Source organism: Paroedura picta, chromosome 14 (genome assembly GCF_049243985.1).
Source record: "Paroedura picta isolate Pp20150507F chromosome 14, Ppicta_v3.0, whole genome shotgun sequence".
Lineage (NCBI taxonomy): Eukaryota > Metazoa > Chordata > Lepidosauria > Squamata > Gekkonidae > Paroedura > Paroedura picta.
Genome location: NC_135382.1, coordinates 30,285,535 through 30,309,944, shown reverse-complemented (window position 1 = coordinate 30,309,944; position 24,410 = coordinate 30,285,535). Strand labels below are relative to the sequence as shown.

The 24,410-nt window shown below is 51.3% G+C and overlaps 1 protein-coding gene across 2 annotated transcripts; it reads left to right on the top strand.

The window, feature by feature from the left end:
• The first annotated feature begins 1,631 nt into the window (after positions 1 to 1,631).
• Positions 1,632 to 23,641, top strand: ELMO3 (engulfment and cell motility 3). Of its 2 annotated transcripts, none has more exons than XM_077310846.1 (22): positions 1,632 to 1,879; positions 4,653 to 4,766; positions 5,207 to 5,247; positions 5,472 to 5,544; positions 5,666 to 5,716; positions 6,711 to 6,880; positions 8,588 to 8,687; positions 9,380 to 9,531; positions 10,292 to 10,370; positions 10,555 to 10,605; positions 10,908 to 11,030; positions 11,697 to 11,828; positions 12,240 to 12,344; positions 13,560 to 13,668; positions 14,640 to 14,776; positions 15,598 to 15,761; positions 16,524 to 16,636; positions 17,576 to 17,680; positions 18,301 to 18,383; positions 19,469 to 19,546; positions 19,984 to 23,327; positions 23,461 to 23,641. In XM_077310846.1, exons 2-21 carry the CDS (start codon positions 4,689 to 4,691, stop codon positions 20,194 to 20,196), a joined length of 2,157 nt encoding a protein of 718 aa, XP_077166961.1. In that variant the 5' UTR covers positions 1,632 to 1,879; positions 4,653 to 4,688; the 3' UTR covers positions 20,197 to 23,327; positions 23,461 to 23,641. The 2 variants fall into 2 exon arrangements, with proteins under 2 accessions (XP_077166961.1, XP_077166962.1); XM_077310847.1 differs by lacking the exon at positions 1,632 to 1,879 and adding an exon at positions 4,086 to 4,399.
• The last annotated feature ends 769 nt before the right edge of the window (positions 23,642 to 24,410 follow it).

The following is a 24,410-nucleotide window of genomic DNA, read 5'->3' as shown; positions in this document are numbered from 1 at the left end:
CTGGGACTTTTTCCCTGCAGCGGGAGTGGATGAGGAAGTGAGGATAACTGTGGGGCAAGCTGAGCTGAGTCAGCCTCCACGTGCCACTGCAGCAGTGGGCATTGGGGCTGCTTCCTCCTTGCCCATGAAGGCTCTGAGCCCAGGGACCATCAGAGTGGAGGCTGGGGTGCCAGCATGAATTTCTGTTTGCTGCTGGCCATCAGGAATCTGCCCTTTAGGGTAAAGGGCTAGCCAGCCCCTGATTTGTGCTCCTTCGAAAGCAGAGTTGCCGCACAGCCCGCCATCTGGTTGTGGCTTCTGCTTGCCCAAGATGTGATGCCCAACAGAGTTGTAACCCCCTACCAGTCCCCCCAGCCCATCCACATGCATGAGTGGGAGAAAGAACGTCTACCCTAATAGTTAACCCTGGATAAAGCCATAAAAGGGCTTGGTTGACATGCTACCCCTACAGAAAGCCCTGCTGTATTCTCCCCGCCAGCAGCGGGTTCAAAAGTGACCGTCCCCTGAGCTTCACAAAACTTGTAGGAAGGCTTTTGAGAGCTGGTGACGGCAGCGAGTTCAAATTCACTGCATGGAAGATGAAGGTTTTGATGGGGGGGTGGGGGGGTGGGATTGTGTTGTAGGGGAGAAGAGAAAGCAGTTGTTAGCCCTCTCCTCTGGAAAGAGGGCCAAGGCTGGAGTGCTTTCCTGCTTAGTGCCTCCCTTCTAGAGCTGCCGGAGGGCGAGATTCTCGACGCAAATGGCAGCGGCTGTCATACAACTTCCCGATAGAACAAGCACTCCGCATCCTCCAGCGCTTTGCGCCGCTTGTGGCTCATCCAGGGCTCTCCTTGGCCTTTCACCTTTCAAGATTCCCACCCTGTCTTTTCCTGGGCACCGGAGTGGGGGGCCCTGGTGGCCCCCAGCTTTCCCGGGGAGGTGGGGCTGGCGTGCTGATGGCCCCACTGAGATGTGCGCACAGCCCTTTCTGGCCGTCGCCACGGCTCCTGGTTTCACATTCTGTCCCAGATTTCACAACCGTGCTCCGTTTTTCTGCCTCCTCCTCCGAGGCTAGGAGATCAGTACGGGGAGGGGGATCCCTCTCCCCTTTCATCCTTACAGGAACTCAGGGTAGGGGAGAAAAGAAGGACTGCCCCGATGCCAACTCGGTCCGGAAAGACCTGGAGATGAGAGGGTGGTGCCAGGGAGGGAGTAGCACCACGCAGCCCACCTACCAGCGTAGCCCTTTTCTCCAGGAGAGGCGGAATCGGTGTCTTAAAGCAATTATCTGCCTAGCGGGAGATCTGGGATGACTCCGGGAGACCTTCCGCCCCCGCTAGGAGGCTGTCGACTTCATTAGATCCAGCGGGCCACTCTGCTCATCCCTGCGGACTGCAGCCAGGCTATGATCGGAAAGGCACTCTGTGCACGCTCAGAGAGCCCCGGAGCCTGCCTTCTTCCTGGAACTCGCCAACAGGTTCCGGGGGACCGATCCGGGCAGGGAGATGGAGGGAGCGGGATGGCCCCGCTCCACCGGTGGGATGCCTGCCTGGCTCCCCGCGCCGTCCGACGGTCGGCGGGAGGCGGAGCTGCGGGACGAGCGGCGCGCCCCTCTCCAGCGGCGTCCGGAAGCCAGCCCGGCCCGGGCCCCGGACCTCGGACCTCTGCAGCCCGCCGAGCCCTCCCCGGGGGCGGGGACGGCGCCTGCCTGCCTGCCTGCCTGCCTGCCTGCCTGCCGCGCACCCTGCTGGGGAGCCGAGCCACCGCCCCGGAACTCCCGAGCGCCGAGCAGGAGGCCAGCGGCGGAGGCGGCGGCGCCCGCGGAGGGGAGCCCCTCGGCCAGCGCGCCTCGCCCGAGCCAAGCGGCGCGGATCCGGCGCGGGAGGCGCTGGCAGGGACGGTGGGTACCCGCAGCAGCCCGGCGGGGAAGGGGTTAAGGCGAGCCCCCCCCCCCCCCGCAATGGTCCTGGGAAAATGGAGGGAGCGGCGCGCCTTCTGCCCAGTTCCGGGCGGGCTCCGGGGAGAGCAGCAGAGCCGCCCCGTCGAGTTCCGCAGAACTTTGCTCGGCCCAAGCGAGCCGTGGGGGCGGCGGGGGCCTCTTCTCTCCTGAAAGGGGCTTGCGTGTGGCGGCCGTGCATGCATGCCCGTCTCTTTGCGGGGATAAAGGAGACGGCAGATGCCATTATTATTATTATTATTATTATTATTATTATTATTATTATTATTATTATTATTATTATTATTATTATTATTATTATTATTATTATTATTAGACCTGCCCGTTCCTGCGCCGTCCTTCTCTCCGCTTCCCTCCTTCTTCGCCCTAGCGGGATGCCAAGTGGAGGAAAACAGCGTTAAAAATGTGAATTCGAAAACTGATCCCACCAGGATTCCGCGTGCTGGTGGAATTGAGCCTGTTGCTCTTGGAATCCCTCCCTGGGTCTGGATAGATCCCCAGGATCAGAGCAAATAGTTTGCGGGGGGAAACGGGGACCGGGAAATCGGGGAGATACAGGACCTATTGAACGGCAGACGGCATAAATGGGATGCTTTGTTACAACCCCAGAGCTTGTTCATGATTCCTAAGAGAGAGTGCTTTAGAGCATGCACAGAGCGTAGTGGCTGACCTTTCTAGATCTGGAAAAGTGGCCAAGCTGAGAGTGGGGGTGGGGTGGGATCAACCACCTGGCAAGCTTTAATTAAGTTGCCTTACCTGCTTTCATCTCTGCACAGAAGTTAGGGACTCACACCAGGAATTTTTAGCAGCTTTGGAGCTCCATTTTAATTGATTGTGTGATTCATAAAAAATAACTTGAAAAATATTTTTGAATCTCGTTGGCCGCTACCTGTATTCTCTGCTGCATCACATGTGTTCTCAGGATTAGACCTTTGAGGAAGACCCATTTTGGGGTCAAAACGCTTTAGGCCCAGCGTTGTATGGTGTGAATTGCATTGATTTCAACAATTAGTCTAAGGGCGTTGTCTATGCTTTTAACTTTATGAATTGTGCACAGTAAACGTTACTATGATTTGATTTGTGGACACCTCACCTGTTGGATCCCAACTACTTGTTGGCGAGGTTTGTTGCTTTTTGTTTGTTGCGACCCTATCGATCCCCCTTTGGGGTTTTCTTTTGGCCACTGTGTGAGAGGAAGCTGGACTAGAGGGACCACTGTTCTGATCCAGCAGGGCCCTTCTTATAGTCTTTTTGTGTACCTTTCACCCAAGGCAGGGGCCTAGTTGTGTTTTCTGTCCTATCATATTTATTATTGTTATTATAATGATGATATGACTGCCCCAACCTTGCAAGACCCTAGGTGTGTGTGACCTTTTTGGCATGCTTGTAGCAACCTGGCACGCTGGGTGTGGTGTCATTTCCTGCCAATCTATTTGTGGTTGTGTAATGTTGATGCCCTTAAAACTCCCTGTAAGTGATAAATGTAATAACATCATGTCTGCAGTCACTCAAATGTTTGTCTTGAGGAAAGTGGGCTGTTTGCTCCTGTCCTGGTAGGGCCTGGTTTCCTTGAAAGAGCAAGGGATGTGATATACCGCCTCCTAGCAACCTGGTAGCCCAGCCTAGTCTGGCCTCATGGAGCTTAGTGCTGGGTTTGCTATAGGGGGGAAGGTAGTGACTAACGACCTCTGCTCATCTCTTGCCTCCGGGAGTGTCTGTGACTCAGTGTTTGCTCATCTGCTAGGCATGCAAAAGGCCCCAGGTTCAATCCCCGTCATCTCCAGCTAAAAGGATCAGGTAACAGATGACGTGAGAGAACTGTGCTTGAGACACGGATGCACCACTGCCAGTCTTTGTAGACAGAGGTCACCTTGATGGACCAGTGGTCTGGTTCACAATAAGGCCTCTTCCTGTGTGTCCATGCCTTGTGAACCCCATGGCCCTAGGGTTGGCTCGAGTGGTGACTTGATGGCACCCGAAGAAGATGCTTTAGAGCAGGGGTAGTCAACCTGTGGTCCTCCAGATGTCCATGGACTACAATTCCTATGAGCCCCTGCCAGCGTTTGCTGGCAGGGGCTCATGGGAATTGTAGTCCATGGATATCTGGAGGACCACAGGTTGACTACCCCTGCTTTAGAGAAAAGAGAGGCTTCTGCCCCAATGGATTTCTTGTCTAAAACGCAATGTGAGGACACCTTGTTGTTTAATGACATGTACTTCTTCTCCACATGTGGGTTTCCTAGTACAACCTCACTCTGTCAGAAGGTGCATTGGGGAGCTAATTTTCTGCCCGAAGGATCCTGCCGGGAGCGGGAAGAGGACATCCCTCCGTGCATGCGCTGGGTGCTGCCTTGCTGGCTTCATGTGCGCTGTGGAGACGGCGGGTGACGGACCATGGGGCACAGAGTGGCAGCCTGGATACACTTTGCCTAAGCCTGCATCCAATGGGAGAGGAATGGGAAGGTGACTGTAAGCTGCTTTGAGCCTCCTTCGGGTAGGGAAAAGCGGCATATAAGAACCAACTCTTCTTCTTCTTCAATCCCTAGATGAATCCCTCTTCTGCTGCCTGTGGGGAATCCCTCTTGCTGGTTGTTATTGGTGATGGGTGGGTCCCTCAGGGCCGAACTAGTTGGGGAGGTGTCCGCTGGTCACACCCGTGGAGTTTGCCCCTCAGCTGCTCCTGGGGGGTTTCTCTAGACACCTTGTTCTCTTTCAGGAGGTACCGTGACGTGGAAACTGGACCGGTGGGACCATGCCACCCTCCAAGGATGTTGTGAAAATTGCGGTGCAGATGATGGGAGCCATCCCTCAGCTCATAGAACTCAACCAGGTAGCGTTGTGTGTTCAAGACGGCCCCAGACAATCCTCTCTTAATTAGGGGAGGGGTCATGGCGCATTGGTAGAGCGTCTGCTTGGTGGGTGGATTCAGTCCCTGGCAGTTCCAGGTAGAAGGATCATTTGGTGAGTGATGCGAAAGGCCAGACCTTGAGAGCTGCTGCCAGCCTGAGCAGACGATACTGACCTTGATGGGTCACCAGTCAGATTCAGTAGGAAGCAGCTTAATGTGTTCACTTGTGACTTTCCTCCTTTGCTGGTTTATGTTCTCTGTATTCCCTGTCGGGTCCAGCTGAATTGTTCATCTCAGGATTTTATAGAGTAGCATCCTTTCAGCGGCTCAGTATATTGGGGTCGTAAATGACCTGTTACTAATGCTGGATCTGATGGGGTCATCTCATGCTGAAGTCTCTCTGTGCTGTTTGTTGATTTCAGGCGAAGCCCTTGTCAGCGGTTGTGAAAGAGGTTTGCGATGTGTGAGTAACTTTTTTGCCTTGTGGCAGAGCGCGTATGCGTTCCCAAAAGAAAACCATAAACATTGGGTTGGTGATCCCTGGCCTGTGGGAAATACGTCTGGCCTCGACCAGAGATGGGGCTTAGATGCTGAATAGGAGTTAAAAGCGATGCTGCTTCCTGCAATCTAAGTTCTTCTGTTTGTGTGTGCCTGTCGCCCAAGTTCTTTTGGTGGTCTCTGTTACAGGTGGAACTTGAATAATTCGGAGTGCTACGCCTTGCAATATGTGGATGGCCAGCAGGCCTACATCACAGAGTCGGTGTGTATGTTTGGAGCATTGGCTTTTAGCCAGTCCCTGTTGCTTGGACTGTTGCCAACTTCTCTGCTGGAGGCAAGATTTTGGTTCTGTAACTGTTTCCCTTTATGTTTTGCCTTGCTAGAACCGTGGGGAGATTAAGAATGGGAGTATCCTGCAATTGACCACGGCGCCGGTGAGCTCCTTTCTAAAATCAGCACTCACTGTCAAGACCTCTGCTAAGGGGCAGTCTCCTTTGTACATCTTCCTTGTGTGGTGTTAATCTGGATCTCTCCCAAGATGACGGCCAGTGTGATGTAGTGTTTAGACGAGGATTTGAACAATCCAGCTGCAGACTCCCCATTCTGCCCACTGGATTTCTCCTCTGAGAGTCAGCGTGGTGTAGTGGTTAAAGAGTGGTTGACCACGCCTCCACATGCAACCAGCTAAAGGTGTCCTTGGGCTAGTCACGGTTCCCTTAGAGCTGCTCTCAAAGAGCAGTTCTGTCAGAGCTCTCTCAGACCTACCTACCTCGCAGGGTGTCTGTTGTGGGGAGAGGAAGGGAAAGATGTTTGTAAACTGCTTTGGGACTCCTTTGGGGGGTGAAAAGTGAAGTATAAAAAAACATCTCTGCTTTTTCTGTTACTCCAGCCAAGTTTTATACCTCTTTTCCTTAGCATCAACAATCTGGAGGGTTTCGAGAGCGAAGGAAGTGACTGCAATTTGTGGGTGTGCTTGTCCTAAAAAGTCTTCTTCTGAAACAAGCGTTGCCATGCTGAGGGCAGGACGGCTGCCAAGGTGGCCAATGAATTAAAACACAAATAATAAAACTACATTTTAAAATCGTTACTCCCCCCTCAAAACGCAAATCAGTTAAAAATATTAAAAACAGTCTCCACCTACTGGTGGAAGAGGGCAACAGAAGGGGGCCGATGAATCTCCCTTAGGACGGAGTTCCAGATTTTTGGTGCCACAACAGTGAAGGCCCTGCCCCGGGTTGCTACATGCATAATCCTCAGAGGCAGGTGACTGAGGCTGGGCCTCCAAAGATAATCACAGTGCTTGAGTCTAGGAGACCCCTTTGGCTGGCACGCTTAACCTGTGTGTGTCTCTTACTGCCCTGGGCTGCTGGCCTCTTTGGCAGGACTTTAACGCATGTCTGGTCATCTCCTGGCCTTCCTCCCTGTCAGGATCATGAGGCGGTGAAACTGTACAGTGGGATCCAGAGCAACCACCTGAACGTAAAGACCGACTCCTTGAAAAAGCTGGCCAGGCTTTCGCGAGACGTTGCCTTCGCTCAGGAATTCATCAGCCGGAACGGCCTGAACCAGCTGTTCCTCATCGTGGAAGAGGAGAACAAGTGAGTGTTCTGCTGGAATGGGATTTCCGGGATGTGCACAGCCCATCTGGATCTTTAGCTGAGTCTGCTGCTTCTTCCCTGCTGCGTTTGCAACAGGCCTTCCTGAAGCATAAGCCAAGATATTTCATTGCAACCTTCTCCATGGTCAAGTGGAGGGGAAGTATCATTCAGGGGTTTACACATCTTAGAGCAGGGGTAGTCAAACTGTGGTCGTCCAGATGTCCATGGACTACAATTCCCATGAGCCCCTGCCAGCAATTGCTGGCAGGGGCTCATGGGGATTGTAGTCCATGGACATCTGGAGGGCTGCAGTTTGACTACCCCTGTCTTAGAGTGTCCATCTAGTTCAACTAAGGCCCATCTAGTCTAGTAATCCCTGGCATGGCACTGTGGACACCATGGCATCCACTGTCGTGTTTCTCTCACGCCCACCTCCTCCTTCCCCAAATCAAAATGCCAGTTTTGGCCTTCCTCATTGGAGCCAGAATTGCAGGAGAAGAGCCAAAAGGGCATCCACTTTTGTTCTCCAAGGAACACCTGTCTGGAAAGTCGCTCTGCATTGGAGGATGCTTGGCTAGCAGCCTCCCAATGTTCTGAGACTGGCCCTGGCCTCCATTTTGTGGCTGGGCACAATCTTCTCTCCTCACCTTGGCAGCCATTTTGTGATCCACCTGTTCTTGAAATCCGGAAGTGCCACGAGGCTGTGGATCTCTGATTTGGTTAAATGTTCTGTTTCCAGCAGTGGTCAAGCAGATATCCCAGAAAGTATTCAAGCCAAGCACGAATGTCACCGTTCTCTCCCTAATGTTTGCCTCAAAGCAATCAGGAACCGTGGTTTGTTTGGCCTGATGTCTGTCAGTACAGAACTTAGGCACAGCTGTTGCTCTGTATTTGTCAGCTACCGCATAAAAACAGGTCTAATGTAAGAAAGAAAAGTGCCAGGACACCCTCAAACCACAGTTTGTTTTTACGTGGTTTGGCAGCTCGAGCTTTTGGTTGTAAACTGCGGTGTGTTCAAACCATAGTTTGGTGTGATGCCTTTCTTAACATAATGTATGGGGATACATAGAGAAAGTCCTGCAACGAAACCAGTAATTATGGAAATCATTGCCAGTGAATGTAGGGGAAAGGCCATGAGCGTACACAGATTGTAATAAAAGGGATTTCCACATCTTCATGGAGGCGGGGTTACCCATTTCCCATAATCACCTGATCTCTGGACTACACAGGTAGTAAACTTCTGATTGCCAGTGCCAGCAGGCAGCTTCAGGGGAGAGCCTTGGCCTCCATGCCCTGTTGTTGGACGTCCAGAGAAGCTGCAGACAGGATGCTGGACTAGATGGACCATGGGTCTGATCTAGCAGAGCCCTTCTGTTCTTGAACAACCACAATAAAACAGAGAAGGGCTATAAGGTGTGTGTGCTGTTCAGCAGAATCCGTCTACATTTAAACAAATAAAAAAGATTTGTGGCAGAGGTCAAGATGTTCAAACCTTAAGTTTTCATTCTTTGCTTCCTGTCTTTCTGGAATTTCCTTTTTCTGGGAATGTTTATACTTCCCTTCCTCCCCTCCTTCCCTTCCCCTCTCTTTTTCTAGGTGTCTGTAATGTTTCATCCTGCAGTTTCTGAGTGTCTCTCTTCCTTCTCTGGCCTCTCACGGGTGGCGTTTCTAGGGCCCCCTCACCCTGTTTCCTGTCTGTTGCTCCAGTACAGGGGAAACTCTAGCGCACGCTCTCAAGGCCTTCATGGAGCTGATGGAACATGACTTCGTTTCCTGGGAGACCCTCAGTCCCACCTTCATTAAAAAAGTAAGCGATACCTCAGGACCCAAACAACCTAATCTCTAAATCCCTGGCAGCAAATCTTTGTGTATTCCAGGAGCTGGACAGCGGGCCAATCAGGCTGGGCTTTTTTGCACACTGTAGGAAGCCAAAGAAAAGAAAAGGTGATGGCGGGAATTCCTGCCCTGTCACCATTTGTAGAAAACTCCAGACTTTTGCTCTGGCTACTTCTATGATATGGGAGGCCTTTCCTCTCCTGGGAGGGTGTGAAAGATGTGTTCCACTGTGCTTCCTGCCACAGAACCAGGGCTTGTCTGTTCAAGCAGCTGCACAGAATTTAATAAAGGAAGTCAGTTTCTAGTCCTTATGAGTCCTTAAGAAATTCAGAAAATTCCTGGTTGATTGCCTACCTGAGTGGGACTCAGATGAAGAGTTATCTGTCGCAAAATAGAATATCTGTGCTATTTTGCAGCTGTCTGATTCTTGTGTCCTATCTGCAGACATAAACTCTACAACATGCACATCTTGGGTTCAAATCGAGATGTGTAATTTTGTAAGGCAGCTATGAGGATTTCAGGTCCAAGACCCTCTGAAAATGTCAGTCCTCAGGATTACTTGGCAGGAGCCAAAACAATTAAGGGGGAGGGAGAAATGGGACAGCAGTGGGCCCCCTTGGTCCCTTTGATTCTGTAAATTCTTATTCTCTTCCTGGGCTGCAGATTGTGAGCTATGTCAACGTTGCCTCGATGGACCCCTCCATCCGGCAGATTTCACTGGCCATCTTGGAGAACATGGTGCCCACCAGCCGCTCCCTCTTCGAGCTGGTCAAGCACGAAGTGACCCTGGACCGCCTCATTGCTCTTCTGCAAGAGTAAGCCGACAGCTTTGCCCTGCTTTCTAACCACCTCCTCTTGAGTGGAGGAATGAAATTAACATCCCAAAGTCCCTCCTCTCTGCTCTCATTTCGTTGACATCACGTTTCGCTGAGGACAAGCATGGGCAGTCATGGCGGCATGGAGAAGACCAATCTGGAAGTTTTCCCTTCTGTCGGCTTGCTGAGCCCCTGCGCTTTCCACGCTCCACCATTAGAGGGCGATAATCAGTAATTGACATGAGGTTAAGCTACAGTGATGCCTCAATTACCTTTAAAAAAATAACCAAAGGCTAAAAATGTTATGGGGTGCAGGGTGGCCATGGTTGGGGAGGAGGCTGGGATGGGGGAAAGGAAACGTGCGTCAGCCCTGCAAAAACACACAACTTCTAATCTACACACTTGGCTGTGAACTTTTCCCCAAAGGCGGCAGCTAAGTAGGTTTTCCAAAGAAGAACCTGATTAGGTTTGGCAAAGAAGAACTTTTGTACCACTTGTCCCTTCTCTAGCTTAAATGCAACATTCCAGAAGGAGGGCTTTTCTGTCTAGGGAAATATCATGGAGGGGAATATAGAGCCCTATTTTCTGTCTAGTTTCCTATCCTGCTGGCTGCTTTTTAGGTGCTCTGCTATACATCTGGGGAGACAAACAACAATGCCCCCACATTGCTTATATTTTGGCTGTTGCAGGGCGATCCTGACTCCTTTGGAATGCATATGACGTTTAAGTTTTCCCCCCATTGCTCCCTTTTTCCTCTTAGGATGATTCAGCCGCTGCAGCTGAAAGCCATGGCTCTTCTTATCGCTCTGCTCCTCAATGCCAGTGAACCGGAAAAGAGGGTAAGGGGGGGCAGGAACGTCTTGAAGGGGCCCCCACAGAAGAGGCTCTGGTCTTGGTCATCACCTGCCTAAGATTGGGGTGGGGGGAGGTTAACCTTTGGTAAGAACCTGCCTGTTGTTCTTCCTCCAAGGCAGGTGACACTGGACAGTCAGAATCATATCCTTTACGGCTTTCTGTTTTTAGGACATGATGGACTATCTGGGGGAGAAGAACCTCCGGCAATTTATTCACAAGGTGGGCGTCCTTTTGGGCAAGTGGGGCGCTCTGGCACTGGTTATCTTGTCTTGGATTTCTCGGCACACCTGCTTCTGAGTTCCCTGCTTCTAGCATCTTGAAGAGCCCACCTGGCGTCAGTGTGTCTCCATCCCGCTTTGGCTGTTCACTGCTAGGCCTCTCCCTCTCCCTCTTGGGCCTTGAAGGGCTGGTGTTTCGTCCCCATTGGTGGCGGGAGATGGGAGATGGCATTGTGGGAGAAAAGGGAGAGGCCGTGCAAGCGGCTGGCTGTGGAGATCAGCTGTGTGGCACCTTTCCTTTAGAACATCGTCCACGCCTCAGAGCCAATTGGTGACGAGATGGCCCATTACCTCTACGTACTCCAGTCCCTCACGTTGAACCTCCTGGAACATCGAATGCGGACGCCCATGGATCCTTATTCACAGGTCTGCCTCTTTTTCCCTCCCCTTCTGTTACAGTCCCCCCCCCCCAGCTCTGCTCTCCTCCCTTCCTGTTCGTGTGACCATCGCAATCCCTTCCCTGCCTTGGCTTCCTTAAACTGAAATCTCTCCACAGCTTGCCTCTCCCTCACGTTTCAGTCTCATCCCACAATTTTGATACAAGCTCCAAGGCCAAGGGGTGAGGAGAGGGTGTTCCTGGAACTGGGGGGAAGTTTTCATTAGGACCACCTGCTCCTGAATTGTCCCACCCATCAGATAAGCCCTGCTCTCTGTGCCACCATCTGGTGAGGAGAGATGGAGGGAGACCTGAGATAGAACCCTTGCTCCATCAGGCTCACCTGGACCCCCTCCCTTTCTTTCCTTTAGGCACCAGGCTGAAACATTTCTCTTTACCTAGGGTTTTAATTAGCCATCTTTTTTCTTTTTAGATGTTCTTATGGTCTGCCCTGAACACGAGGCCTTGGTCTATCGATGTAATTTTTGACTGTTGTTGTTTTATTTTGTGCCGCTTTGAGTCCTGGCAGGGTTTTGAATTGGCCCGGCTTGTTTTTATTGCTTTGTTTGCTTGCTAGTGTCATTCTGTTAGGAGCCAGCTCCAGCATGTCCTGGAGAGGCAGCACAGAAATGTTCCAAATACTGTTCCCTGCCCAGGAGCAAAGGGAGCTTCTACAGTCGCTGCGCCACACCGCCTTCGAGTTGGAGAATGAGTCTTCCGCCGGCAGCTTCAACACAGAACGCCGGCGTTCCCTGTGTGCCAAGGAATTCCGCAAGCTGGGCTTTGTGGTGAGTTCTTGCGGGGTTGTCATTCTAGGGAACTACGCGCTTAAACCTGGAGGGAGAGCACCAATCACTCAAAAGAGTGCAAATGTTATTAAAAGGTAGCACTGGGGAAGGCCCCCTTATTTAAAGCTGATTTAAGAATCTTAACCCTTTTTTTGCTCTAATATTTGTGAAAAGCCACTCTGGGCGGAGCGATGACTGGGACAGCCCTGGGTGTCCGTCCTGCACTTCCGCCTGCATGGGCCAATCCGGGTGCGCTCAGCAAAGCTGGGTGCACCTGGATAGGGCCAACCCCTGGAACACCCGTCTCCAGAAGCCGGCCGCGAGGCACTCAGCCCCACATTTGAATTGTGCGTGTTTTGCTCATGGTGTACAAGAAACCTGAAGCTCGCATTTCTGTCATTTCTTTTGCAGAATAACAGTAATCCTGCCATGGATTTGCACCGCATCCCTCCCGGGCTTCTTGCCCTGGACAGCATGGTCTACTTCTCCAGACACTTCCCCAGCGCCTACAGCCGGGTAACTGAAGCACCTTTCTTTTCTTTTGTTCTGCGGTTCCTCTTCCTTCCCACCCTTCTCTTCTTGCTGCTCTCTGTGTCTCTTGAATCGGGCCGGGGCCGTCACTGTGGTAAAACCCCTGCTCTGCACGCAGGAAGTCCCTGAGTCAAGCCTTCAGTTAAAGAGATGTCAGATGTGGGGAAAGGCACTTCCTCGGTTGTGATCATGGGGAAATCCTAGCCAATCAGAACAGATGATATTGAGCAACGTGTCCAATAGCCTGACTTGATCTTAGGCAGCCTTGGAGCTGTGGATTGCCTTGTGTGTGAGCCTTCCTGATTGGTTGCTGTTGAGAGATGCAATTTTAAAGGGCTGTTTTGACCCAACCTAATTTTTTGCCACGCTCTTTTGAGTCCTGTGCACTGGAAGCAGGGCCGACCCTGGCTGGTATTTGGATGGGAGACCCCCAAGGATTTGAGTGGTAGTTCCTCCAAGGAACAGTAGGGGTCATGGCATGGAGGCAGGAAATGGCAAACCGGCTGCAAATGGCCCTTGCCGGGTTGCCAGTCAATCTTCGCATCTCCTGGCTGCACCAAATGTGCCGTACGTGAAATAAATAATAAATACTGGAATTTAATGATACGGAAAGTTCCACTAGTGAGTAAAAGGGATCCTTTTAATGCTGCGTATATGTGTGTGTGTGTGTGTGTGTGTGTGTGTGTGTGTGTGTGTATTGTGCGTGCTGTATATATAAAGTATATATAAAACATATGCATTATGTGTGCTGTAGTGATTAAAATGACAGGGAATGAGAGTGCCATATTTCAGATCTTCATTCTGCCATGGAAGCACTCTGGGTGCTGCTGACCCAGCCACCTGCTCCCAGTCTAGACTACCCCGCAGGGTTCTTGTGGGGATCAAACAGAGAAGAGGAGAAAAGTGGTCAATCATGTTAGATTCCCATGGGGAAGGAAAATGGGGTATAAAGTAAACCAAATAAACTGATCCCTGACCTTGGAGGCTGGGCTTGCCTCTCTTGCGTTGCTTCCGTGTCTTTTGCAGGGCTGAGGAGGCTCTGGTCCTCTCTTTGGCAGCCATGGTAATCCATTTCGGTAGCCGGTTGCTAAAGGAGTTTGGGTGTCATTTTGGACGCGACTATTTTAGCTGCCGGAACCGAACCAATGACAGATACCCCTCTGGTTTAGAACGGTCATGTGAAAGGGGCTTTTCTCTCAGTTTGTCCTCGAGAACAGCAGCCGAGAAGACAAACACGAGTGCCCATTTGCCCGGAGCAGCATCCAGCTCGCCTTCACGCTCTGCGAGATCCTTCACGTAGGAGAGACTTGTGAGTACTTGACGGTCCTCTCCGTGGCCCATAATGCTTTGCTCTTGTGGCCCAGCAGCTTCTGTTGTCAAGGAGCCGGCTGTGGATGTGACAGGGCAGGCCTTCTTTTTCCGGTTATCTGGACCCTTTGGAGGGCTGTGTAGGTGTGTGGCTCTGGGCCACCTAGAACTCTGTAAAGGAGGAAAGGCAGCTGAAGTTCATACAAATACGACTCACAAAGCAGAAGGCCCATCAGGTTGTGATGGGCAATTCCTTCTTGCTGAGGGGGTGAAGCAGAGGCTGTGAAGTTGCAGAGAATTTATTGGGGTGTTGGGGATCCAGTCCCTTGGGAAGGTGAGCCGTCTTGCTGGGTAGGGAAGTATATAAATGGAAAGGAAAGGAAAGGAAAGGAAAGGAAAGGAAAGGAAAGGAAAGGAAAGGAAAGGAAAGGAAAGGAAAGGAAAGGAAAGGAAAGGAAAGGAAAGGAGGAAAGAAGCTGAAATCTATAGAATTCTATTCTTTTCTCATGCACGTTTTGTCTCGCAAAACCTGTTCTTCCCAGCCTCTCAGAGCCAGAGAGCCGGCATGGCAGACTGGTTAAGACGTGGGAAGCCCTGGTTCAAATCCCCACTTGTGTCATGGAAATTCACAGGGTGATCTTTGGGGAGTCACACGTTCTCAACCCAACCTATATCACAGGGTTGTCATTGGGACAAAATGGAGGACAGGAGAAAAATGTGAGCTGCTTTGGATCCAAATTAAGGGAGAAAGGCAGGGTATAAATGAATAAAATAAATATAAGCAGATGTAACCTGTGCCCACCAACATGATCTTAGAGGAGACTTTACCCATTAAAAATTGCTGTGAGAACACAGTCGGGAGATGGGGAGAAGCATATTGGGGAGTGGATCCTGGGGAACTTCTCCATTGGCGTTTTAGAAATGAAAGGAAGAGTGGGAAGACTCAGAGTCTGTGTCCCTCTGTAATTACAGGCTCTGAGACAGCGCAGGCTTTCTACCCCATGTTCTTCGGCCAGGAGCACTTCTTTGAGGAGCTCTTCTGTATCTGCATCCAGCTGTTGAACAAGACCTGGAAGGAGATGAGGGCCACCCAGGAAGATTTTGACAAGGTGAGGCCTGGCTGCATTTTCCTGGCAAGCTCAGGGATGTCTTGCAGGCGCAGGGAAACTCAGCAGGCTGATCCGAAGCTGCCTGTGATGCAAATCCAATAAAGCTGCTGCCTGACAGGTGTTTTACCAAACCTGTCTGGTTTTTTTCAACACCTGGACTGGTTGCCAGGCCAGGGAATTAAAAAGCTGGAAAACAGGACAGGAGAGGTTAAACTAGTCTTTTGGAAGGGGAAAAGCAAGCAATGCCCAGGCCAAGAAATACAAGAAGGGGTACTGTTATTTTGGAAAGTATCAGAATTCTGTAGCTAAATGAATCCTGATGAATCCAGAGGCTGTTTTGCACTGATGGAAGGCCCTTGTGCCAAAGGAACACAACCTCCTCTGCTGTTCTAATCCTGAGTTCCCTGGACCCCAGGGGGGCTGAGGAATGGTATGAGCGGTGAATTGGGGGTCTTCAGAAAGAGGTGGGGGATTGGCAAAAATTGCCCACTGATGGAAAATGGCCATTAAGCATATTTCTCTTTTGCAGTCAGCCAAATTGTGGATTGATGGGGAATAAACTTGTAGATTTGTAAGTTGTATGCATGTGCTAGGGTGGTGTATTTTGTTGTGCTCATGAAGCGTCTTTGCATGGGGGAGAGCTCAGCAGTGTCACTGAATTATTGGCTGATATCAGGAAATGTTGTCTTCAAAGTCAGCTGCTCTTTCTGAAAGCCTGTTCTTTATTGAGTGAGCACAGCATATGGGAGTGAGGTCTGTGGAGGGCTTGGCTGGGTGGTGGGTGAAGCCCTGTCTGGGATGACCCCGCCTGGCTTCCGCAGGTGATGCAGGTGGTTCGGGAGCAGATCACAAGGACCCTGACCCTACGGCCCACTTCCCTGGAACTCTTCAAGAGCCGGGTGAACGCCCTGAACTACAGCGAGATCCTGCGTCTCCGGCAGACGGAGCGGATGCACCAGGAGGAGATTTTAGCTGCACCGGTCCTGTGAGTCTAAAGTTTTGGGGCTTTGTGCATTTGTGTATGTGTGCAACGGATCAAAATCAGCTTTCGTGTTGGCTGCACCCTGCCTTTTAGCTTTGGAGTACCTGTCAGGGTACCCATGCAGATTAGCTTCTGGTTACCTGGCTAATGAATGCAAATATTGGTTGTGGTTATTGCTGGCCAAAGCCATTGGAGCTCTGTTGATTTAGGACCACTGTTGGATTGTTGCTGATGTGTTATTCTGTGACTGTGTTATATGTTTAGACTGTGCCATGTATTACCCCTGCAATGTTGCATGTGAACCGCCCTGAGCCGTATGGGAGGGCTGTATAGAAATCTAATTATAAATAAATAAACGTGTACAGTTTCCCATGGTGAGCCTTCCCACATCATGTCACAGCAGAGGCAGATGAATTCAGCGTGGAGTGGTGGCAGGGCCTTCTCAGTACCTGCCCCCTGATCATGGAATCTTCCCTCCAAAGAAGCCTACAGGTGGAAACTCAGCTGGCTGAAGGAGGAACGTGGGGCCACTTTGCCTGATTCTCCATCCTCACTACAGCGGTTCTTGTTTTGCCTGCAGTGCTCTCTGGTCTCCTGCCACTGTCTTTTCAGGAGGGTGCTCGAGGAAAGGGGAGGGGGAAATGTTGCATTTGTAGAACTCTGGCTACAAGGACGGTGATGGTGTGTGTGTGTGTGGTCTAGCTGAGGCATTTCCAGACCTATGCTGAAATCCTTGACTCTCGTTCCATCATCTTTTGTTCCCAGGGAACTGAGAGAGCAGCTGAAACCGGAGCTTCTGAAGCTGATCCAGCAGCAGAGGCTACTGCACCTCTGCGAGGGAACCCTCTTCCGCAAGATCAGCAGCAGACGCAGACAGGGTGAGGATCAGAGACGCGATTGAAGGGACCTACGGCAGCGTTGCCGGCTCTGGATTGGGAATTTCCTAGAGATTTTTTTTTGGGGGGGGGGGGGCGGGCGGAGCCTGGGGAAAGACTTCAGCCGGGGTGTAAAGCCACAGAGTTCATCTTCCAACGCACCTGTTTTCCCTGTAGCTCAGTTTTAATTCTGGGGGGATCTCCAGGCCCTGCTTGGAGATTGGCGACCCTGTGCCCCAGGGAGATATAGGCTGGAAAGTGTATTGCGTCTAGCTGCATCTGGACGGGAGTTACCTGGGAAACTCAGCTACATCTAGGAGTTCACGGTCCCCTAGTGCAGGGGTAGTCAAACTGCGGCCCTGCAGATGTCCATGGACTACAATCCCCAGGAGCCCCTGCCAGCATTCGCTGGCAGAGGCTCCTGGGAATTGTAGTCCATGGACATCTGCAGGGCCGCAGTTTGACTACCCCAGCCCTAGTGTGTGGCTGCCATTTCCAAGAATTTTTGGGCTTGGGGGAACAATGCGGTCCGATTCCTAAAACCCTTGGAAAGCAAACGTCCGAGGAGTGCAGCTTGGAAGGAAGAGGTGGGGAGAGGTGCCCCATGGCTGCATGAAGGAACGCCAGCTCTGTGCACGGAAGGCCTTGAGAACAGCCTTGGGTCTCTCCGGTTCCAGGGGGCAAGTTTCCAAAAGGGACCCTCTTGGAGAGCGGCTGCCGGTCAAAGTAGGCAATGCCGAACTACACAGACCGAATGGTCTGATTTGGCAAGGGCCCTCCAGGATGCCGGCAACTTACTGTTTGGCACTGGGGTAGGAAGGGCTGAAAGAAATTAAGTCCGCCGTCCCAGTGAGTCCGTGTTAGTTGTCCTGCTGCCTAAATTTCTGTGCTCGTTCATATCACGTTGCGAGTGACTCTGGCTCTGTTGCCCCTCCTTGGCAGATAAGCTCTGGTACTGCCGCCTTTCTCCCAACCACAAATTTCTGCACTATGGAGATGCCGAAGAAGGTCTAGAAAGCCCACCCATCGAGAACCTGCAGGACAAAGGTAGGTTGCTCCATCGCTCCCCCTGGCACTGATGACCAGTATCCCAGGGCCCTCGGTAGGCATCTGACTGTAGGAGGATTTCTCTGGGTTCTGGTCTCTGCTCCCTTAGTCAGTCAGTCCTTCCTTCCTTCCTTCCTTCCTTCCTTCCTTCCTTCCTTCCTTCCTTCCTTCCTTCCTTCCTTCCTTCCTTCCTTCCTTCCTTCCTTCCTTCCTTCCTTCCTTTCTTTTTCTTCCTTCCTTCCTTCCTTCCTTCCTTCCTTCCTTCCTTCCTTCCTTCCTTCCTTCCTTCCTTCCTTTCTTTTTCTTCCTTCCTTCCTTCCTTCCTTCCTTCCTTCCTTCCTTCCTTTCTTTTTCTTCCTTCCTTTCTTTTTCTTCCTTCCTTCCTTCCCTCCCTCCCTCCCTCCCTCCCCTGATAACAATACATTTTACTTCTTTGTACTGTGCATCGTTTCCCTTCAGATACCGGTTTCTGTGCAGGTGGGAAAGCCCAGAAATGGCGAGCACACTTTGCCGTAAGAGATACCCTCCCTCCGCCTAATTCCCTGTTTCTGCCTATGTCAAGATGTACGCATGTCGCACAGCTCAGAGGAGCATTAACCCGTCCGTGTGTTTGTCTGCAGTTCCTGTGGCAGATATGAAGGCTCTCTTGGTTGGCCGGGAATGCCCACACACGAAGGAGAAGAGCTCTGGGAAGCAGAACAAGGTAAGCTTGGGTGCATCCTTAGCTGGGTCCAAACTCACCACCTTTCCTCTCTCCTCCCTGCCCGGTCCCTTGCAAACAGGGGTGTTCGTGTCCCACCCGCTTTCTGGGGTCAGTTGCCTTGCAAGGCACAGGCCTCTCCCGGTATTCCTACCGCAAGGGCCGTTACCCCTCCTTTGAGATGTTTCGGTGGTATCAAAAGTTGGCAACTGGGTCAGGACCAAAAGGCCATGTCTGAAGAGCCCCGACTATTGGGGGATGTCCAAGAAGATTTGGTAGCTTGTGATTTGCGAGAGGCTCCTTTGCTCGTTCGCCCTGACCTGGATGACCCAGGCTAGCCCAAGCACACCAGATCTTGTAAGCTGATCAAGATCAGCCCCAGTTGGAACTTGGATGGGAAGACGACGACAAAGAGTTAGTCTTTTGTACCCTGCTTTTCACTAACTGAAGGAGTCTCGAAGTGGCTCACCATCACCATCCCCTCCTCTTCCTCCCATAGGCTTGAGAGAGCTCTAAGAGAACAGTTCTGCGAAACAGCCCTTAGAGAACTGTGTCCGACCCAAGGTCACCCAGCTGGCTGCAAACCCGGTTCTCCAGATCTGAGGCCACTGCTCTTAACCACAATATCATGCTGGTTTTTGGGAACAACCAAGGAAGCCCAGGGTTGCTAGCATAGAGGCAGGCAGTGACTAACCACCTCTCTTCGCCTCCTGCCTTGAAATTCCCCACTGGGGCTTCCTGTAAACTTGGCTGTGGCTTGAAGGCACTTTCTGCCACCAACTCTGCTTGCCAGAGGGCAGAAAAGCAAAGCGCTCGCTCATAGGCAAAAGAGAGCTTGCAAATTAACTCTCAAGAGGCCAAGGAGGGAGCCAGAACTCTGCAAGGCAACGACGGCAAACCCAGCCTCGGAGGTGGCTGCACATTCCTGCTTGCTGGGCCCGGTGTGCTTTTGCTGAGCCAGAGCTGCTGCAGAATGCCGGGGCTGCTTCTCTGGCTCTTTCCTGGGCTTGTGGTTGTGTGGTCATTATTAAGGGTGCCGTCCCTCCTGCAAACACCTGAAGTCCTTCCCGCTTTCCTCTCCCCTCCAGGATCTCCTGGACCTTGCCTTTTCCATAAGCTACGACGTAGGGGAGTATTTGAACTTCATTGCCCCAACGCGGTACGAGGTGAGCTGCTTCTGGGGGAGGAATTTTTGTTGCATGGTGGCGGGTGAGTCTTTAGAGCAGGGGTAGTCAACCTGTGGTCCTCCAGATGTCCATGGACTACAATTCCATGAGCCCCTGTCAGCATTCACAGGCAGGGGCTCATGGGAATTGTAGTCCATGAACATCTGGAGGACCACAGGTTGACTACCCCTGCTCTAGAGCAGGGCTCTGGGCATGGCTTTGGCTGCATCAGGGGGAGAAAGGAGCTAGCAGGAGAGGGTTTTCTTGGGGGGGGGGATAGCGGTAAGCAGCCCCTCATGCCCGATTGCCGACGGTTCCCCCTCACCTCTCTGTGGCTCGGCGGTCCAGCTGCACCTGCACTGGACAGGCACAGTTCCAGTCCCCCCTTGATGCAAGGTGGAAGCCGGACTGACCTCCCCTTTCACTTCCCCTTTCAGTTCTGCCTGTGGACAGACGGGCTGAACGTGCTTCTGGGCCGGGAAATGGCTAGCGAACACACGCAGACCGACCTGGATATCTTGCTGTCGATGGAGCTGAAGCTGCGGTTGCTGGACCTGGAGAACATCCCCATCCCGGACGCCCCACCGGCCGTCCCAAAGCCTCCCAGTAACTTAAACTTCTGCTACGATTTCACTCATATAGAACAGTGACGGCTGCGGCCTTGTCCAAGCTGCCCTGGGCCTGCAGCCATCCTGCGACTTCTCAGACTCTCTGGCTGATCTTCCACACCATGGGGAGGAAGGCTGGGAGGGCTCGGTGGGGCTGTGCGCGCTGCTCCTCCCCACCCACCCCCCTTTCTCACATGCAGATCCCTTCCTCCATTTCTGTTAGCGGTTTCCTGGGATGCCCAAGTAGGGCAAGCAAAGGTTTTGCACTTATCGCCAAACCGTGATTTGCAAATCTGCTTCAAACCGTGGTTTGCAAATCTGCTTCAAACCGTGGTTCGCAAACCCACTTCAAACCATGGTCAGAGGTATTACTAATCGTACTTCGGCTGATCTAGACATCAAAGCAAGTTAATTTGGTCTGGGGAAGGTAGTGAAAGGAGCATATGAGCTCTCCGCATGTGAGCCCTGCTCACAAGTGGCACCCTGCGCATGAATAATCCCTGCACAGCGTACACTTGCTTTGTCTTTCCACATGCATCGTGTAATTCTTGTGTTACATTATGTTACATTCAATGCATGTCCATCTAGGTACTATCATTTATCTGGTTATCAGCCTCCGGGTTAATCTGCAAACTGTGCAATGCCGTTTCTTATGAACGTATGCCTATACATGCAGGAGGTACACATGTTCGCGGTAATGTGTGAACAGGGCTTTTACGGAGCCTGTATGTGCGTGTGTTCATACTACTAAGATCAGCCAGAAAACCCAGTTTCATTTAATAGGAATTGTTAAATCGTTCTCAGCCCGACCACATTTCACAGGAGTCGATGCATCATTTTTCTGGGCTGATTTTCAACATTTTTTTCTTCTTCTTGCAAATGTCACTGCTAGGTTTTGCTTGACTGAAGAGACTGACAGGGGGAAAGAAAGAAGAAGGCTTAAACCTTTTTCTCCCCTGCTGTTTTCTTACTGGAACAAGGCACCCATGAGCTGCGTGTTGCTTTCCTCTGGTATTTTTGCCCCCAGTGGGGAATCAAACCACCTTAGGAGTAACTTTAAAAACAAGTTTTAAAACAGACGCAAGAGGAAATCGTAAAGTGGCCTTCTTAAGTCCTCACTTTGGGTGAGTTGAGTCCGAGGCCTTCTGCAGCGACCTTTCCCGCGTCAAGGGAGTGGCCTGAATTGTGTGTAGATGAAGGAAACTGAGGAGTCTGTAGGATTCTGGGGTTTTGACAGCTGTCGGCACAGGGCTCTCAGTTTTCTTCACTGGTTTGAGCTAGTGAGTGAGCCAAGCTTCCGGCCCCTGCCATGATGAGAGCAGAATCTAGGAACAGAGGAGTCCTTCTAGAGCCGAGAGATGCTTGGCCTAGGTTCGCATCCTGCTCCCAGCAGCGGCCGGTTACCCTCTTCCATTTACTCACCAGCAAGGCACAAATCTTCTCGGCTGTCCCCTCATTTTCGGGAGGAATTCCGGGATTACTGTAAATGGTACAATCCTTTACCTTTTTTCTTCCCCCTCCCCCTTGCTTTTCCCAAGTAAACCAGGATGGCACGAACGGGCTCTGCCCCCTTTGGCCACTTCATTCCCTGGCCCAGGACCACCCAAATGTTTTTGAGTTTTGCTTAGCTTAGAGGCTGACGTTACTTGCTCTGCCTTCGGTACGCTCTTGTGAGGCAGCAGTTAGCACTTTACAGAATGGGTTTCCTCCTGCTCGCTGGGATCTGCAGGCAGAAGGAGAGAATGGCCGTATTGGGGTGGGTAGGCCCATTAGGGCTTTTTTTCGAGGGGGATGGCAAACATCACGTGGTGCGGGGAGGATTCCCGTCCCCTCAGAACACTTTTGATACACTTTTGAACACTGTCTTTATAAGGAACATGCTCTGAAACGGCACCCTGATATCCTCCAGTCGCAATGCACAACTCGGTAGGTCTAGGCCCAGTGGGAGCTTTCTTTTTAAAAAGAAAAAAAATTCTCTGTGGGCAGAAACTGAATAATAGGACAGGTGCCAATCTGTGTACGTTTGGGATAATTTTCTTCTTTGGCATGATTCTGTGTTTTTATCGTTTTGCGTGGCTTGTCCTGTTTCTGCTGGTCTTCGGGAAAGCCAAGGAGCTATGGCCCTCCCCTCTGGTTCCCAGACGGCTTTACCCAGCCCTTTTCCTGAGTTCTGAGAGTGTCACCAAGCAAAGTTGGTGTGGGCTAGGGATCTGCTTTTTTTTTTTTTTTTTGGTCACAAAAAAAAGCAAAAGATGAGATTCTCAGGAAGTTGATTTCTGCACCTGCTGCCACCTTTCGCTTCTGATTTCCTTTTGCACAGAACTGTTATGCACACCTCTGTCATTGTAGCCTTTAAAAAAAACAAGCAAATTCTGAGCAGCCTGAAAATCCTGCAGGGAGGGGGAGCAGGAGAGGACGTCAAATTGAGGTGGGCAGCTGTGAGCACGCCAGTTCCGTTCCCAGGTACAAGGTGATTTGTACCCTTCAGATCAGTCATATACTTGGGGGGGCGCATTTTGGGGTCAAGAATATGGGCTCCGTGTGGCAGCACCTGTCCAGAATCTTGGGTAGAAATGGGGCTTTCTAGCGATCCTTTTATCTGGAGATGCCAGGCTTGAATTTGGGGCCACCTTGTTTATACAGCAGGCACTCTGCTGCCCACCCATGTACCCCCCCCAACAGAGATTTTATACCTGGCCAGAAAGTTCAGCTGACTCTCATTATGAAGAACTGTTTTTTATACCCTGCTTTTCATTTTCCGAAGGCGTCTCCGAGCGGCTTCCCCTTCCCACAACAGACACCCTGTGAGGCAGGTGTGGCTGAGGGAGCTCAAAAGAGAACCGCTGTGCAAAAACAGCTCTAAGAGAACCCTGACTGGCCTGAGGTCACCCAGCTGGCTGCAGGTGGAGGGAGTGGGGAATCAAATTCGGTTCTCCATATTAGAGCCTGCTGCTCTTGACTTGGCCACCACGCTGGCTCTCTGTTGCAAGCACTTCTTTCTGTCAGTTGTTGTGAAGAGGAACGTGCAACTTTTAATGTGAACATTGTAAATGTAGCACAGATCCTCCCCCTCCCCAAATGATGTGCCCTTGACAGGAACACGATGAGTCCGCTGCACTGGAATGTCCATTTCTTCTTTTTGTATTGGTGATTTGTGGCCCTGGAAAGGGTGTGTTGACTAACACAGGGGTAGTCAACCTGTGGTCCTCCAGATGTCCATGGACTACAATTCCCATGAGCCCCTGCCAGCAAATGCTGGCAGGGGCTCATGGGAATTGTAGTCCATGGACATCTGGAGGACCACAGGTTGACTACCCCTGGACTAACAGAACCATTTCCCCGCCCTCCACAGCAAGGCCCGGAAAGGGACTTCTGGACCCCCCCTCCCTGTTTTCTTTCTGCTCAGGTGCGTCTACTGTAACGTGTTCACAATGGCACTACCCCCCCCCCTCCGGGACTGTAACAATTAAAAGGGAAATTATCTCAATAGCGTTTGGATGTTGCTGAACGGATGTGTGCATTTCTTGAGCTTCGCAAGCTACTGTGGCGGGTGGATTTAGCAGCCCATCCCTCATCAATGAGGCTGGCCTTCTTCTTGTATCATGGGGGATATTTGGGGATCACAAACACCACTTTGGTTGGCGATTCCAGAGCGGCTTGTAGTGTTTTAACACAAGAGTCTGAGAGCGCTTAAAAGGGCTGGCAACATTTATCCCACCCTTGGCTTTTGTGAGTCAGCTCCCTCTGCTTCAGCTTCATGACTCGCCTCAAAAAAGCCAGGGCTGGAATAACCTACAAGATCTCTGAAGCTAACTTGGATTTGCCTTGAATGGGAGACCGCCAAGGAAGGTCCAGGGCTTGTCTCTTGCCTTGAAAATCTTACGGGGATTGCCAGAAATGTGTTGAGACTTGAGGGCACTTTCCACTTCTAGGGCATCCCCTTATTTTGGGAAGTTCGGTGTACCAGTGGGGAAGGTTAGCCTCTTAAACCAGGCTTTCTCAACCAGGGTTTTCTGAAACCCTGGGGTTCCTTGCCCACCTTTGAAGGGTTTCATGAATGGATGGGAGTTACTTCATATATAAAGTATATATATACTTTATTACAGGGGTAGTCAACCTGTGGTCCTCCAGATGTTCATGGACTACAAATCCCAGGAGCCCCTGCCAGCAAACTCTGGCAGGGGCTCATGGGAATTGTAGTCCATGAACATCTGGAGGACCACAGGTTGACTACCCCTGCTTTATTAGACATTTAT

Coding starts and splice junctions, on each gene's coding strand:
- ELMO3 (XM_077310846.1), top strand. CDS start 4,689: ATGCCACCCTCCAAGGATGTTGTGAAAATTGCGGTGCAGATGATGGGA. Junction 4,767..5,206: donor AGCTCATAGAACTCAACCAG/GTAGCGTTGTGT, acceptor TGTTGATTTCAG/GCGAAGCCCTTGTCAGCGGT. Junction 9,532..10,291: donor CTCATTGCTCTTCTGCAAGA/GTAAGCCGACAG, acceptor TTTTCCTCTTAG/GATGATTCAGCCGCTGCAGC.